At 56.3% G+C, this 15,891-nt stretch overlaps 2 protein-coding genes across 4 annotated transcripts; one reads left to right on the plus strand and one right to left on the minus strand.

Moving 5' to 3' along the window:
* Positions 1-6,220, plus strand: CUTA (cutA divalent cation tolerance homolog). Its single transcript, XM_048966362.1, has 6 exons — positions 1-175; positions 2,125-2,273; positions 4,264-4,323; positions 4,899-4,944; positions 5,111-5,160; positions 5,603-6,220. Exons 1-6 carry the CDS (start codon positions 98-100, stop codon positions 5,703-5,705), a joined length of 486 nt encoding a protein of 161 aa, XP_048822319.1. The 5' UTR covers positions 1-97; the 3' UTR covers positions 5,706-6,220.
* A 353-nt stretch (positions 6,221-6,573) lies between these two features.
* Positions 6,574-14,232, minus strand: PHF19 (PHD finger protein 19). 3 transcript variants are annotated; one of them, XM_048966356.1, is made up of 15 exons: positions 13,684-14,232; positions 12,150-12,305; positions 11,699-11,780; positions 11,507-11,602; positions 11,319-11,419; positions 11,097-11,245; positions 10,782-10,877; positions 10,615-10,683; positions 9,875-9,995; positions 9,672-9,739; positions 9,412-9,576; positions 9,231-9,318; positions 9,034-9,119; positions 8,862-8,957; positions 6,574-8,775 (listed from the first exon to the last, which is right to left on the minus strand). In XM_048966356.1, the coding sequence occupies exons 2-15, from the start codon at positions 12,294-12,296 to the stop codon at positions 8,424-8,426; spliced, it is 1,716 nt and encodes a 571-aa protein (XP_048822313.1). In that variant the 5' UTR covers positions 12,297-12,305; positions 13,684-14,232; the 3' UTR covers positions 6,574-8,423. The 3 variants fall into 3 exon arrangements, with proteins under 3 accessions (XP_048822313.1, XP_048822311.1, XP_048822312.1); XM_048966354.1 differs by having other exon boundaries at positions 13,629-14,231; XM_048966355.1 differs by lacking the exon at positions 13,684-14,232 and adding an exon at positions 13,078-13,154.
* Between the last annotated feature and the right edge of the window lie 1,659 nt (positions 14,233-15,891).

Here is a 15,891-nt window from a genome sequence, read left to right on the forward strand (position 1 = left end):
GAGCCAGGGCTGGCTGTGGGCAGCCGTCCCGGGCAGCCTGCCCAGCGCAGGCAGAGCAGGTGGAGGCAGTGGGACGGAGCTCTCGCCCGGCTGGGGCATGGAAGCTCTGGGCCCCCGCTGCCCGCTTCCCACCGCCCAGGGCTGCCCCCGGCCGGGCTGCCGCACCGTGCTGCTGGTAAGTGGGAGCGGGCAGCAAGGGCATGGTTTCAGAGGGGCGCCTGGAGGGCAACTTGAGGGTGTGGAAGGGAAGGAGCCTGCAGGAGAAAGGCGTTCTTGGGTTGCTGCGAGCAAAGCGAGTGTCCGAGGTGTTTTTCCACTTGTGCCTGGAGGTTGGCACGAGCTGTGTTGTTGTTTGGTTGTTGTGTGTTTGTTTGATTTGTACACAGCCTCATCCAGGCAGAGTCGTTTAGGAAAAGTCCTTACAAGGTGACTTTAATCCCTAAAGCTGTTTATGGCTGGCCAAAGCCGAAACAAATTCATCTCATGCACATCTTAGTCCCTAAGCTCAGCTCCCATTTTGCCAGTCAGTGCTTTGCAGTGAAATAATCGCACAGCAGGCTGTTCATCTTTGTTCACTTGAACCTTTTGGCAGCCAGGAGTTTGTCTGCTTCCCTCCTGGGAATCCTGAAGGTTCAGCCCTTCACTTTTGCACCATCCCTTGGCACATTCAGTGCTTCCGTGCTGTCACCATTTTTTTTCAGAAACAAACACAAGCAAACATAAAAACATCACCAAGAAAATCAAAGGAGTGGTCACTGTTATGCTAATACTTAACCACAAGTGTTCATGGGGATTTCCTCTTCCCATGCACATACATCTTCTAAGGAGATTAATGATTGCCATGCTAAACAGGACAGAGTTTGTCCTAAGCAGGGAATGTGATTATATTCTAATCTGGAGAAGTAAATACAGGCGTATCTCAGCCTGGCTTGTGGCTGTGGGAGTTGGTTGTGGGATTTGCTGTACAGTAAATGTTCAATGGCTTCGTGGGGAAAAACACAAGCTCAAAGAATTATGATGATAAATCTTGTGATAACAAAAAGTATTTCCTCAAATGGACTGAAAAAGAGGAGACAACGAATACAGAGCATCAGTCATTTCCCCAGCGGAAGTGTTCCTGCCTTTGTGGTGTCAAGATATTTTTAGAATTCAATCTTTTAAGAAAACAACGAGCACTTCTGCCATTATCTGTGTGCTGGGAGGTGTTCAGAGGACAGAGAAGGGTGGGAATAAGGAGGAAAAAAAGGACTATCTTCTTAGTCTTATAAAAACCTTTTTGTCACTGTTGCTGAATAAGGGCCAGATGCTGTTTGTTTGAAAAACAACAACAAAGAGAAGAGCAGCTGTGCAGAGACAGCAGAGCTGCAACCCCAGCACAGGCACCCATCCTTCGGCTATTACTCAGCACACCAAATTAACCTTGCTATTCCCAGCTGAGATAATTTACGGATTGCATTTCTGTGTGACTGTGTTTATGGCATGTGATCACCAAGAGCAGCTAACGTGCTTGCCAGGAATGGGATGTGCAGCAAAACAACTTGTTGCCACTCCGCTGTCAGCATGTGGAAAGAGCAGTACTGTTGTGCAGCCCTACAGACTTAGGCTGCGTCGGTAAGGATTGCTGTGAACAGATGGAATCTGACTGTATCATCCTTATCAGATAATTAAGATGAAATGAACTTAAAAACTGCATTTTGGCCCTGTCCTACCATGCCTGCTGTGCGAGGTCTCTGTGTCACAGCAAAACATCTGTCAGCAGAATGCAGGAAAGAACTTGCAGGTAAGGACTAAAACTCTGCAGGGCCTGCACAGAATGCGTTGTCCAGAGTGCTCTCCTCCAGCTGCATCTTCAGGGAGGCAGGGGCTCCATCCCCACTTGGCTGCAGGATGTGTCCTGGGTGCTCCTGTTTGCAATCGAAACAGCTGAACAGAGGCAACTTGGCACAGCATTAGGTTGGCCCCATTGTGGGGGAATAAATCTCACTTAAATTGCAGTGAGCACTGCTGTAATGTTGAAAGAAGACTGGAGAGGTCTTTTGAGCCAGAGATAAGATTAAGATAAATGCTTGTTTTTAGAAAATGCAATGTCTTCCCTTCAGTAAGCACTCACATGTTGCACTGCAGGCGATGACGCTGTCTCTGCTCATGTACCCCATGCTGAGAAGCCTCGCTCTCCAGCTGCACTCTGCCATCACTGGCAGCTATGTCTCTGGGACCCACTCCATCGTCTTCATCAACTGCCTCAACGAGCAGATTGCCAAGGATATTGCAAGGTACTGAGAAGCTTTCCCTGCTTGTCTGCTTCAATGGTTTGGAAATGGCTTTTTGCAAAATAAAGCTTTTCTTTGACCCTGGAAAGGAGCTGCACTTCTCTGCTGTGTCAGGGCTTTGACACTTCTGCCTTTTGTTTTTAAGATCAAGCCATGGCCCGAAATCTCTGCATCCTCAGTTGGATTAAGACCCAACCCCGTGTCCTCTGACAGGCCATAATCCTTCTCTGAGCAGCACAGTAACAAATTCCCTGAGAAGTGCACAGTGCACTAACATGAAAACAAATATGAATGAAGTGATCCACAGAAAACACAGAACAAACTTTGGGGAAATATCAAACTTGATATTTTTTTCCTCTTTCAGTGTCTGAGATACATTGCATGATGTTTTGCATGCAGTTTTTCCACATATCCATCAGTCTGTGACTCAATAGGTGGTTTGTTCAAAGCAGTGAAACTGTTGACTCGGGAAATGTTTATGATGGACCATTAAGTTTCCTGCAACACCTTCTCTGAGCTGTTTTCCCTGCTATGCTCTTGCTTGCCAAAAACTCTCCCTGTCCTCTGTAAGAGCAGAGCATTCCCAAGCAGCCATTCAGGAGCTGACCGGCTACTGAAAGGGATTTTGTGTCACCTTAAATACTTCAACTGTATGAAGAAATTCAAGTAGAATAGTGTCTGTGCCACTGGATGTCTCCAGAAAAAAAAGAACAACTGTACATGGCTGGTGAAAAGATCCCTCTGTTCCTGAAAACACTGAGTTGTAACAGCTCTGCAAATGTTTTCCACTCTTTGTTCCTTATCTTGCAAGGAAGGGAGAGGAAGCAAATCATTCTCTGTTGCTGAGATCTGTTTACTTTGCTTGCATTTCTACTGGTGGAGTAATTGTTCCAGGAATTTGGATGAATGAGCAATGGTTGTGAAGGATGACACAGGGCTCCTGCATTTATTTTCCCACCCACCTTTTCCTTGGAGCTGTCATGTGTGCTCTTCCTTAATGTTGCTCAAAGGAGCGCTCTAAAGAATCAGGATGCAGGGGAATTTTCTGCTGTTTTTAAGGAAGAGGAGATCAGGGTTTGTGGAAACAGGTTTGCACTGTCTCTAAGAGATAACTTCAAGTCCTCAGAGGAAACTCATGGCCCACCCAGAGATGCGCCCCTGCCCCATACCTGCTGTTGGGTGATTGCATGCCACAGAACTCACTCAACACTTGGCAGCCCATGAGGTGCTTCTGCCTTGGGCCCGTGTGCATCGTTTCCTTGGCTTTTCTGCTTAGTAATATTTCATCCATCTCCCTTCAGAGCCTATTGTTCAGTGTGGCAGGGACGCAGAAACACCCGTTAGGTACCCAACCCAAAGATACCGCCTATTATGCAGGCATTCTGCACTGCCCACGTGCAGCATCTCACAGTGTTTCCTGTTACCATGGTGGTTGCCTGTTTCCACCCATCTCACCAGAACAAAGAGCAGGATATCAGTCAGGATCACAGTTTGCTGAGGCAAAGCAGAAGCAATTAGAAGGTATCGAAAAGGCTCCGGCGCTCAAGTGACTTGGAAGTTGCAGATGGGAAAACAAAGTGATTTGTGCCATGTGTCCTACATGATTAGCACAGCAGGGAGATCTCCATTCGTGCTGCTGCCATTTGTTGGGCTGCAAATTAACTCAAGATGCTTTACGAGCTTTAAGTGACTCGAGCTGCATGTGGCTGGGGCACACAGCTCCTGGCACAGCTGGCCTCCAGGCCACGGCTCCTGCGACTTGTCCATGGGGGCAGCTCTGTGCCAGGCATCACTCCCTGCTGCCAGGGATTGGGACAGCTTTAGGGACAGTTCCAGCCCCAGGCCAGGAGGATCTGTGCCAGAGCAGCCCCAGATCACTTTGCTTTCCCAGGGTAATAATTAGCCTCAGTCCATGTCTCCCATCTGCTGCACGAGGCAGCATGAGGGATGTCCCTGCGAGCCAAGTGGCAGTGACCCTCTCCTCTCTCACCAGGGGCATCATGGACAAGAAGCTGGCTGCCTACGTGAACATCCTGCCCAAGAGCTCGGCCTTGTAAGTTGGGCTGCTGTACCCCAAAGGAGGAGGGGACCGGGGCTGAGCTGCACGGCCCACCTGCTCCGTCTGTTCCTCCTCCCCACCCTGTGCAGTGGATACTGAGAGCCTCCAGGTGCCTCCTCACATGGGGACCCTGCGTGCAGATGAAATCACTGTGGCCTTCTGGCAGCGTTTTTGCTTTGAAAGGTCAGAGCTGACTCACAAGAAGCAGAGCTCCTCTCCTGCAGGGAAAAAGAGGGAAAAAGTGTGATACCACGTTCAGTATCCCACTGCACTGTGCTCCCTGTCCAAAATGTCTCCCTGCCTCATTCAGAGGGGTCAGCACCCACGGCCCTCCCAGTGCTCACCTCACCCTGCCCTGCTGCCCTCAGCTCCCTCAGACCTGGCACATCAAGGGTGGCCCCAGCCTTAAAGCTCCATGTGTTGGATCATGGGCATTTAGGACTGGTGATGCTTTTCCAGCACCACTTCATAGAGGAACAGTCACATGCAGGGAGCACCAAGCACCAGGGAGATCAGCAGGGCTGTACCCATAGCTGAATGTGCTAATGGTTCTTTCCTTTTACACGCAGGTATTTCTGGAAAGGGGAACTGGAAGAATCCACTGAAATCCTGCTGGTAGGTGACAGTGTCCCATGGCACAGCAATCCCCATCCCAGAGCCCAAGCCAAATGGGGCTGCAGGGTGGCACCAACCCCAAGTACCCCCAGGGTCATGGCAGTGGTGCATGGCCAGAATTCAGGATTGTTCCCTCCCTTTACTCTTTTTTCTTTACTCTCTGCAGTTAGTAAAAACAAGGACGTCCAAAATAAGTGAATTGTCCAACTATGTCAGGTGAGCACGGGGCTTCCTATCCGCAGTATGCAGCCATCTCATCCTCAGGCTTTTGTTCTCCTCGAGACCAATCCCACCCAGGAGGGCTGTAGGCACTGCTGGGTACACTCTGAGAGCCAGAAAAGCCCCAGCACCACACCAGCTGGAGCAGGCTGCTGGGAACATCGGGCTCCCTGCATGGGACAAAGAGGGCTTCAGGGTCTGTAGGTCCCCCCATCTGCAGATTTCCTGTCCACCCCATGAACTGAGTGCTGAGCACAGCTGGTGGCTGTGGTAAAACTCAAACTCAAAGCAAAATTCCCACGTGGCACAAAGTGCTTTGAAGTCAGGGGGGATCACCCGGGGCAGGGCCCACGCACCACGCTGCTTCCTGCACCGCCAGCCTGTTCCTGCTGCGGGATGCGGCCGTGGCACTGCGCCGCTGCGTCTGTTTCCACTTTAGATCCATCCATCCCTTTGAAATCCCCGAAGTCATCAGCCTGCCTATTGACCAAGGAAACCCCCTCTACCTCAAGTGGATTGGAGAAAACGTCCCACGGGATTGAATGAACAGCCCAGAAACCACCCTGCTCTTGAGGAGACCGATGAGACAAGTTCTGCTGGGGTTTGTGCACAGAGGGACACAGGGGAGCAGCTCACATCAGGGGTGTGATGGTTTGAGATGGGGAATTTCATCTGAACTTGAGATGTCCCCTCCCTGGCTTGGCCCCGCAGCAGCACTGAGCTGCAGGCAGCACTGGAATGGGGAAGGGCAGCACAGGGCTGCTGCTGACTGAAGGTGCTCTCAGCACTGCCCTGCAGCACATGGGGATGGTGCAGCATGTGCCACTCACACACGTGGCACTGGCTGAGCCCCAGCAAGCATCCTGCCTGTCAGCTGGGCTGAGCTGGGTAAAGCAACTCCATTCAGGGACCCAGGACCAGCAGGGTATAGCTCTGCTGCTTTCTCCCCAGACCAAGCTGAGCCTTAGAAAAAGATGCTCATGTTGTGTAATTGGATGTTAGTTACAGAATAAATCCATTGTGTGACTGGGAAGGGAATAAACCAGAGCATTTCCTACCTGCAGCCTCATGAGTCATTGCAGTTAATGGGTGGAGTGAGCAGGGCAGGAAGGTCCTGTCAGGGCTCAGTCGGTGTCCATCGCAGGCAGTGGGGATGTGGTGCAGGCACTGAGTTGCAGTCAGAGGTACTGCAAGGAGGGCTCCCAGGTGCAGGAAACAAGATAGCAGGGAAAATGGTAACTGGGCTGTGCCCATGCACAGCTGTTTGCATCCTTCTGCCATCCCCGTGCTAGGCAGCATGGGGAAGCTAGGCAGCTTTGCAGCATGACCCAGGCATGGGGTGCTGCCCAGGGCCACACACTGAACCCTCAGCTGCCCAAATCCCCATACCACAAAAAAAAAAAAAAAGAAGAAAAAAAGACTTTTTAATTGTACATCAGACATATTAATTACAACTCAGATATAACAAGAGTTGGATATTACAAGCAGCAGCCTGAAACCATAAATCTTTAGAAGGTGCATAGAGTCATTATAATATCTATTATAACTAATGCAAAATATATTCTGAAACAAAAATATTTTTAAAGGCTCCATGTTCAGTTCTCTGCAATAGGCCAGGAGGAGAGGAAAGGGAGAGGAGGAGGATGAAGAAGGAGCTGCCAAGCTCACCCATGTTCTCCCAGCACATCGATGCCACAGGGTTGGTCTGGGCACAGCTCCTGGCAGCCCCCAGCCCTCCAGGCAGTAACTGAGATAAGTCACCTGGGCTCCATAGGCCCTCATGATGTGGAAGCACGAGCAAACCTGGGCTGGATGGGTGGGCCCAGCACCAGGCACGGTGGGGTCCTGGCAGCAACCTCTCCAAAACACTGGGGCCTCTCAGAGGCAGCTCCATTCAGATGAGCAGAGGCAAACCGCGCCGTGGCTGCAGCTGAACAGAGCTCAGCACACAGCTCTGCACTGAGCACCGCACCAGCGCACGGCCCGGCTGGCACAGCGTGAAGGCATTGCAGGGCTTTGCAGTGCTGTGCCCAGTGCTCGGGGTGCTGCTGCTCACTCCCAGCCCACGCCATGGGCAGCACCCACACTGCGTGTCCCATTGCCGCACCGCAGCAGGGGGGCTGTTCTCCAGGTCTGTTCTTTATGGGTTCTGTTTGCGATCTGCTCTCTCACGCCGATGGATTTTCACCTTTATACGACACGAGGCAGCACGCCGCCTTGCTCCCCACACCCTCGCTGTACTCTGACAGAGTACTGAATCATTTCAGTACTTCTGCAATAAAACAGCTTTTTCCGTTCATCCCCCGGCTGGCAGACCACGAACACCCCGAGGAACGATGCTGCTGCAGGAGCACGCGGCTCAGCGGGGGGATGGGGCAGAGCAGCACACATACATCAGCATATCTTAGAAAGAACCTAATGAGTACATCTGAGGGTAGAATTAAAATAAAAAGTTTGCCCCTGAACCAAGTCGCCGTATTGCTTTAGACAAAAAGGGGTTCTCGTTCTCCTTCGGTATAGAAAACCACGGTGAAGCAGCAGCATGCCCACAGCAGGGACAGCCCCATGGGCAGGGGGGCACCCTGCTGCCTTTTTGGTTTCTTGGCTGGTTTGGCACTGCAGGACGGGCATCTCCAAGGGAATGAAGAGCAGTCCAAGTGGTGCCTGCTCTGGTTTAAGGCACATGAGTGTGTTTGGCTGAGCTGTGCCAAGAGGTGATTGTTGAGATGGGGAACGCAGCACATCCAGGCCCTGGGATGGGGTCTGAGCAATTTGTAGGGTGTCCTCCCTTCAGAGCAAATCACATTCTTCAGATGAATGGGTTTGGCAGGAGAAGGAAAAGCCCACGCAAGAACTGCGGCATCAAGTGCCATTTCCTACGGTGTAGGGATGAGCCACTGGGCTCCACAGTGGGACAGCAGTGGTGCTTCAGCCTGGGTCCCTATGAGACCTGGATGCTGCTGCCTGGATGTGGAGCTCCAGGAGGGGCCTGACTGCCCCACTCCTCTGGTGACCAAAGGCCGAAGCGTGGCTCTTTGCATATACGTGGCCAATAAAACAACAATTGTCAAAGGAATACAATAAAAAGGCTGAGCACTGCGCCAGCTCCACCCCTCACAGCTCCACGCAGCCAGGGTGCCGAGCACAGGGCATCCTCCTCCTCCTCTTCCTCTTCCTCCTCTGCTGCACCAAGGCCTGGCTGCACCCAAGGGCTCCGCTGTCAGCTCCAGAGAAGGCATTGGGACCAGAGGGACGGGGGCTCAGTATGGGGTGGTCCCTTCCCACTCCACCAGGTACTGCACTCTGCCCTCCAGCGTCACACGCCGTGCCAGCACCTGGTACTTCTCCCCGCACACCAGCCGCCCCGCTGCCCCGAAGTAGCTGCTGATGGACGACTTGAGGTGTGAGAGCGACGAGTCGTCCTCGCTGATGCTCTCAAAGGTGTGGCTGTCGATGCCATCATCCGGCCGCTCAGGCCCACATGTCACCTCGCTGCCCTGGGGGCTGCCCACTGCCGGCTGCCTGCCTGCTGCCCCGCTGCCACGCTTGGGCCGTGCTGAGGAGGGGCTCAGAACTGTCTGCTTGCGCTTACGGCTGCCCACTGTCCTTCGGCTGCGGGACAGGGAGAGAGGCAATGCGGTGCCGTGAGGGGAGATAGAAGATCCTCAGGAAGGGGGTGAAGGGGCCACAGCCCTCACCTGGACTCGCAGGACAGGCTGGTTGTGGCTGAGCCTGAGGTGCTGACGGCATCCATGGAGTCCACATCGGAAAGGAAGGTCTGCCCCGAGCTGGCACTGGGATGGAGGCAGCGTCGGCCCTGCGGCCCCACACCTCAGAGCTCCCCCAGCACCACGGCTGGGCGGCACTCACCTCTTCAGGCTCTGAATCTCATCCAGTGTGAAGTCAAAGATGCTGGCCAGGTGGTGATTGGTGCTCCAGGCAGAGGTGAAGTCGCTCTGCACCACAAAGAACAGCACCTCAACACCACACAGCGGCTCGGAACCCTCTGCCCAGCCACCCCAGCACTCCCTCCTCGCATGGCCGTCCCACAGCCCGCAGGGACTCACGCTGGGGATGGCATCCTCCAGAAGGAACTTGGCTCTCTTCCGCCGCACCGCACGCCGCTTCTGCTGCTGGAGCTGCTCTGGGAGCAGGCTGCAAGGCGAGATGTAGGGTGAGATACAGGGCTGGGGCTGCATAACGGCGCTGTGCAGCACCCACCTGCCTTTGTGGCTGTGCAGCACTCACCTGTCCTTGTGCACATATCTGCTCTTCCCTCTCCTCTTCAGCTCACAGGAGCCCCTCTCGCCCGGCGCCTTCTCTGGCAGCACTTTGCTGGGGGGGTTCGGCGGGACGCGGATCCGCAGGCGGAAGATGCATTTCTTCTTCTTGATCTCCTTCCCACAGAGAAACCTGAGGAGGAAGCAGCCTTCAGCCTTGTGGGGACGAATCGATCCCAGGAGAGCAGGAGCACTCCGTGCACTGTTCCATTCCCAGCCAGCACTCACCTGCTCTTGTAGCTGTTGAGGGCATTGAGCAGGTGGGGGCCGCGCTCAGACACAGGGGTGCCGGTCAGCTGCAGAGAGACACCAGCCTGAGCTCCTCGGGGCAGGACGGCCACCCCGACCCCTTCCCCTTCTGGCCTCCTGCCCCCCGTGTCCCTGTGTCCCTGAGGCTCTGACCCTTCGCACCCAACACCCACAGGCATCACCTTCCCGAGCTGCAGAGGGTCCCAGTGGTGGTTCACGAAGGCCAGGATCTCCTCAAAGTCAAAGTATTTCTTCTTGCTCTGCACGCCCAGGTTGTACAGGGCAAGATGAACCACGTCCACCCTGCAGGAGCAGCCAAGGCCAGCAGGTCAGTGAGCGGTGAGCAGCCCACACCCAGCAATGCTGGCCCAGGGCACAGCACAACTACAGCAGCTCTGTGCCTCGAGACCCCACAGCAGCCCTGAGGTCTGGAGCCCAAGGATGTGCCAGTCCCAGGACAGACACCCACTGCTGCAGCTTCCTACCAAGCTCCAGCCATGCACTCTCGCTGCGCTCAAGTACGAGAGCAGGATGGCTCTTACTCACATGTAGATTATTTACAAAACAGTCTCTCCTGCTGGACTTCACACTTGCATCTCCAAAAGTGAAAGCCAAGCAACATGTCCTGCAGAATTTCCCTTCTCCTGCACCCAGTGCTGCTCTGTGCAACACCCCAGTGCAGCTAGCACTGTTAGGATATTTTACAAAGTGCTTTCAGATCATCAAGGTGCACTATAAAGTACCGCAGAAACTTATATTTAATCTCAAAACTTAATGGCTCATTCCCAAATTGCTTTTTGCAGTTATCTCCTGGTGAAGGTGTGCTTTGGCTCCCTGACAGCACAGCACAGCACAGCACACTGGTATCCCACGAGCCCAATGGGACCCAGCACAGCACACCGGGGCCACGGCCCTTTCTCACCATCGCAGGGGCAGGCGCTTGATGTACTCAGGTCCCTGGTTGCACACGGAGCAGAAAAACACATAGAATCTGGAAAAGAATGAGGATGGAGAGCATAAGGGGGGTCGGATCACCCCGCAAGGATGCAGCACCTGCCCTAGCATGGAGATGTGGACACGGGGACGTACCGATCCCCGAACATCATGGGGTCACTGAGGCACTGAGTGCACGCTTCATGGAACCACTGCCGGCAGCGGTAGCACTGCAGCATCTTCAGGTACCACCTGGTGAGGGAGAGGAGACGGTGCTGGGGAGGGCAGTGTGAGCAGCCCCAGCCAGGAATGTGAACCCTCACTGGCAAGGAGCTGCATGCAGACAGAGCAGGGCAGAGAGGACAGCAGAGCCGCCAGCCCCAGAGAATGGCCTTGCAAGCAGAGAGCCTCTCTTGGAGGAAAAACACCCATGAACCAGAGCAGGCCAGCCCCTGAGCAGGCAGTGCTTACTCGCCAGGGCCCCCGCAGTAGCAGTAGCACTGCTGCTGGTTGGTGCGATGTGGAGAGTCCCACTCCAGCAGGTCAGGGTTGTAGGACAGCACCATCTTGACGGCTTGCAGTGTCTTGGCAATGGCTCCCTTCTTCAGGGCACCCCCCTTCTGCAGGAGCCAACACGACAGGGTCAGCAGTGAGACCTCAGCCCACCCCGCAGCGCCCTGCAGCCCCACTCACCCGCACGGCCAGGGCGAAGATGCAGCGGCGGCAGAACCACGGTGTCCCCAGCGGGCCCTCGCTGCTGCTCGCCACCGGGACGTGGCACTGCTGATGGTAACCTATGGGACGGCTCGGGGTCAGCATCACCAAGCTGGCCGGACGCATGCAGGATGCTGCAGGACACAGAGCCATGCACCTGCACTCACCCAGCCCGCATTTCCCACAGATGAGGATTTCATTCCTGGGCCCCGATGTCTTTCCCAGGCAAATGTTGCACTTGGGTTCCTCCCCGGGGACACCGGCTGCAGGATGGAGAAAGTGGTGATGGCCCCACAGTGCTGCCCACGGCACATGGGCTCCCAGGAGCAGTGAGGAGGGCACAACGGGGTGGCACTTACCATGCTGGATGTCCTTCCAGAGGACCCAGTACTTGGAGTTGTCCTCAAACGTCACCAGGCAGCTCTGCTTGGAGCCACTCACCTGCAGGGACAGAGCACAAAGAAGCAATGAATGCCTGCTCCCATTGCCTGCACTCTCCTCTTTCCCCAAAGCCATTTTCCCCATCTCTCAGAGCTGCAGGAAGGTGGGTTCCAGGACAGATACTCGGCTAGGACATCAATCCAGCCACTCCAAGGACCACAGTCACTTCACAGCGCAGGCCAGCATGCTGTGAGCTGCCCCAGAGAACAGCACCTGCACCAGGCGCACTTTGGATGCCCTCTTACCCTTCTGAATTCCCTCTTTACTCTTCTGTGTGCCAACTTTACACTTCTGGATGCCCACTTAAGCCATCTGGATGCATTATTACCCTTTTGGGCGCCCATTTACCCTTCCGGATGCCCTCTTTACCCTTTTGATCTTCCCCAGGTAGTACAGCCCATCGGTCCAGCGGCACAGCACGTACTGCCCCTCGCTCAGCTCCCTGCAGCTGCCGCCCCTGCGCCCAGCAGCCCCGTGCACATCCCGGGTGATGGAGTTCAGCGTCCCGTTCTCCATGAGCAGAGCCTGCGGGAACGGAGGCGATCTCCCATCAGCAGCGGCGCGATGTGCCCGCGGGCCGAGCGAGGCGCCCGCTCCGTAAGCGCGGGGTTCGCCCGGACGCTCTCAGCATCGGCAGCTTTAAATCGAACGCGAAGTCGACGATTTCCTTCTGCACTTTTGCCAACGGGACCGCTGGGGGAGCGGGGAGCAGCGCGGGCAGCAGCGGATAAAACCGAGCGGCCGCGTTTCGCAGACGCCGAGGGTTCCGAGCGCGGGACAGAGCCCCGACTGCCGGCAGCACCGCCCCGATGTCACTTTCCCCCCTCGGGGCTCCGTGCGGGGCCCTCACACCGCGGACCGCAGCGCTGCCGGTCGAAGCGATCCGAGCGCCGCGCCGCCCGGGACGAGCCCCGCGGGGCCGCCGCCCGACTGGAGGCAGCGCGGTGCCGCCGGACGGAGCCGAACGCTCCGGGCAGAGCCGCACAGCGGCGGCGGCCGCGAGTCACCGCACGGAGCTCAGCGCCGCCGCTCCGAGAGGTTCCGAACACCGCGGCGGGCGCAGCCACGCGCCGCTGCCGGGACCGCTCCGGGAACTGCGCAGCGCCGCTCCGGGACCCCGCCGGCACCGGGAGCGACGGCACCTGCCGGGCGGGAGCTCCGCGGGCGGCCCCGCAGCCGCGAGACCCTCCGCCATTGGTTCATTCAAAGGCGCTGCGGCGCCGGTCCGTCCCGTCCCGTCCCGCCCGGCCCCGCCGCCCCGGCCGCCTCCCGCCGCTCCGCTCCGCGCCGCCCTCACCGCTCGGCGCCGCTCCTCCGCCGCTCTGCCGCCGCCGCCGGGCTCGGCTCAGCGCCCGCCCGCTCGGGGGCCGCCGGGGCAGCGGCGGGGCGCGGCGGCGCGCGGCGGGGGCAGGGCGCGGGGCGCCATCTTCCCGCGCTTCCCGCGGGCATTGACGTCCCGCTTATGCAATTAGCGCGGGGCCGCCTCCCGGAGCTCCGAGCGGCGCGGCGCGGAGCATCCCGGGGTGCCCCAAACGCCGCCCGGCCCCGCGCCAGGGAACGGCCCGTGCTGCCGCCCGCCGGGATTCCGGGAACCGGGGGTCGTTTTTCTCCGAATCCAAGCAGAAAAAAAAAGAAAACCGAAACAAATCCGTCGGTGCAAAAGCGCTCCGGGCGGTGCCGAGACGGAGGCTGCAGGGTTTGCTATTTGCGAGAGAGCGCTGCCAAAAAAAAAGAAACGTTTCCAGGCCCGATCGGGCGGCAGCAAATCCGCCGGGTTCGGAGCGAGGCGCTCCGTGCGCGTTCCGCCGCCCCGCGCAGGGCTTCCGCGCACCGCCGTTCGTCGCGCACCTGCGTGGAAGCAGCGCACGAAGAGCCGCTCCCGGCGCATCGGTGCTAAAGTCACCTCTCGAAGACGGCTGCGGAATTCTGTTCTCTTCGGAAGAGTTTTGTCGTCGTTTCTTTTTGCAAACCGGAGCCTCCCAGAACCGCTGGCATCGCGTTGTGCGGCGGGCGGCTCCGCACGGGTTCAGAAACACGTGGGGCCGCCGGCGCTGCGGCCGCCAACTGCCTGTGCGGGGAGTGAGAGCGGGGAGGGCAAAGTGCGGGTTTCAGGGTGATTCATTGCATTTTGGGGTGATTCATTGCATTTCAGAGATCCTGGATGGGAGCGCTCCAGCAGCCGTGCCAGCAACAAATGCAGCATCTGCAGCACAGCTCCCAAAACCCAGCATGGGATTTCCTGAGATCCAGAAATGGTCCGAATAATCCAAAGGAGTGGTCCAGATAGTCTTGGGTTGTCCTTGTAGGGGTCAGAGACCATGCAGCACCGTGCCATGCCATGCCATGCCATGCTGAGCCATGCTGTGCTTCCTCCCAGTTCCCCAAGGCCAGGCCATGTTTGCCATAAGCAGCCAAAAACTGGCAGGTCCTCCCGGCTGCCTGCAGCCCTATCCTGCACAGAGAACCTGACACATCTTCCAGGCGCCCCACGGCTGAGCCCTGCAGTGAGTCACAGTGTGCAGCCGTGAGTCACCACGGGATTAAAATAACTCCTGCACCAGAATTTTGCCTGTGGGCAAACACTGCTGTTCATGTCCCTGCACTTTGCAGCTGTGCTCGGGCCCACAGGCAGCCGGTCTGGGTGTGAGGGTGCGATGCTGGGGCAGCAGTGCTCTCCCCAAACCTCCTCAACCATTGTGGTTGTGTGTGCAGCACCCAGGTCGTTGGCCATGGAAGTGTGGGTGATGGGAGAGGTCAGCCAGGCACTGAGAGATGCCCAAACCCTTTTAATGAGATGGGACAACATCACCAACGGGGGCACCCCACAGTGGCAGTGCCCTCTGGGCTCGTTTGAACAACGCTGACCTCCTCACCATGGAGATCCTTCACTGTCGTTGCATTTCCAATGCAGTCCCTACAGAATGGTTTGCACAAAACCTCAGTGGCACGTTGTCCCACAGCCCCACGCTGTCCCCAAGGCCTCTCTCCACACCCTGTGCCCATGGAGCAGGGATGCTGAGGGCTCCCACGCTGTCCTTCCAATGGTGCTCTGAGCACAGCTCTGATGGCGGTGGCTTTTCCCCACATTTTATTTCCTTTGCAAACAGGAATGGGAGGAGGGGTTTTGTGTTGGCTCATAACCAGAGGCAAGGAATATTGAATGGAAGCCCAAACACGAGGCTGCACCACAGCACTGCCAGGCCTGGAAGTACGACGTGCAGTGAGGATGTGCACTGCAACACACACAGATCACGAGGCTCCATGCCTCCAACCACCCCAGTGCCACCTCCGCCCAGCCGGGTGAATAGCACCATAGCACCCACTTGTGCAAATGGGAGCAGCCACAATGAGTTGCATTTGGCCACTGGCACACCTCACCTTGCTCAGTGCTTCCTGCAGCCCCACATATTCAGTGTCCTTCCCCCAGAGCCAACTGCTCAGCCAGCACGGGCAAGCTGTGCTCCCAGCAGCTGTGCACGGGGCTACTGAGGTGTGTGGCTGTGATGAGGGGTGGTTGCATCTGACATCCAGCTGCTCCGTGCCAGCTGTGCCTTTAAGAGGAAGAGCATCAAGGCGTTGGGTTTAATGTCTTTTATTTACTTAGTATGAACTTAATCCATGTCCTTTTTTTTTTTTAAGCTTAGCTTTGTGTGCTCCCATGCAATTGCATAAGAGGCGAGGAGCTTGTAAGCGTTCCTGCAGCTGGGCAAGGTTTATATTAATGGAGTGGTTACATAACTTTGACACAGATACGTTATGTACACGTCTGCAGTTCCTGAGCTCAGCTCAGCAAAGACACCCCAGCATAAAAATTAAGAAAAAAGAAAGAAGAAATGGAACACATGAAGAGTGGTGTGAGGCCGTGATGGCAGCACAGCCCAGGGCCCTTCCCTCCCACAGGGCTCTCACAGCCCCAGGCTGCAATCAGGGAGCAGCAGCCATGAGCCCTGCTGTGCTCTTCGAGGGCCCCTTGCTGCTCCATGCACAACGAGCTCTGATTGGACTCCTCCATTAATTGCACCAGCAGCACAAACGTGCACGCAGACACACAGCGCTCTGCACCAACGCGTGTTTGCAGCTCTCCCACACACTTTCTCTTTCCCCAGCCCTC

The sequence above is a fragment of the Lagopus muta genome, chromosome 19, assembly GCF_023343835.1.
Source record: "Lagopus muta isolate bLagMut1 chromosome 19, bLagMut1 primary, whole genome shotgun sequence".
NCBI classification, from domain to species: domain Eukaryota; kingdom Metazoa; phylum Chordata; class Aves; order Galliformes; family Phasianidae; genus Lagopus; species Lagopus muta.

Coding starts and splice junctions, on each gene's coding strand:
- CUTA (XM_048966362.1), top strand. CDS start 98: ATGGAAGCTCTGGGCCCCCGCTGCCCGCTTCCCACCGCCCAGGGCTGC. Junction 4,324..4,898: donor CTGCCCAAGAGCTCGGCCTT/GTAAGTTGGGCT, acceptor TTTTACACGCAG/GTATTTCTGGAAAGGGGAAC. Junction 4,945..5,110: donor AATCCACTGAAATCCTGCTG/GTAGGTGACAGT, acceptor TACTCTCTGCAG/TTAGTAAAAACAAGGACGTC.
- PHF19 (XM_048966356.1), bottom strand. CDS start 12,296: ATGGAGAACGGGACGCTGAACTCCATCACCCGGGATGTGCACGGGGCT. Junction 10,878..11,096: donor TACTGCGGGGGCCCTGGCGA/GTAAGCACTGCC, acceptor CTCCCTCACCAG/GTGGTACCTGAAGATGCTGC. Junction 8,958..9,033: donor GAGATTCAGAGCCTGAAGAG/GTGAGTGCCGCC, acceptor CCTCCATCCCAG/TGCCAGCTCGGGGCAGACCT.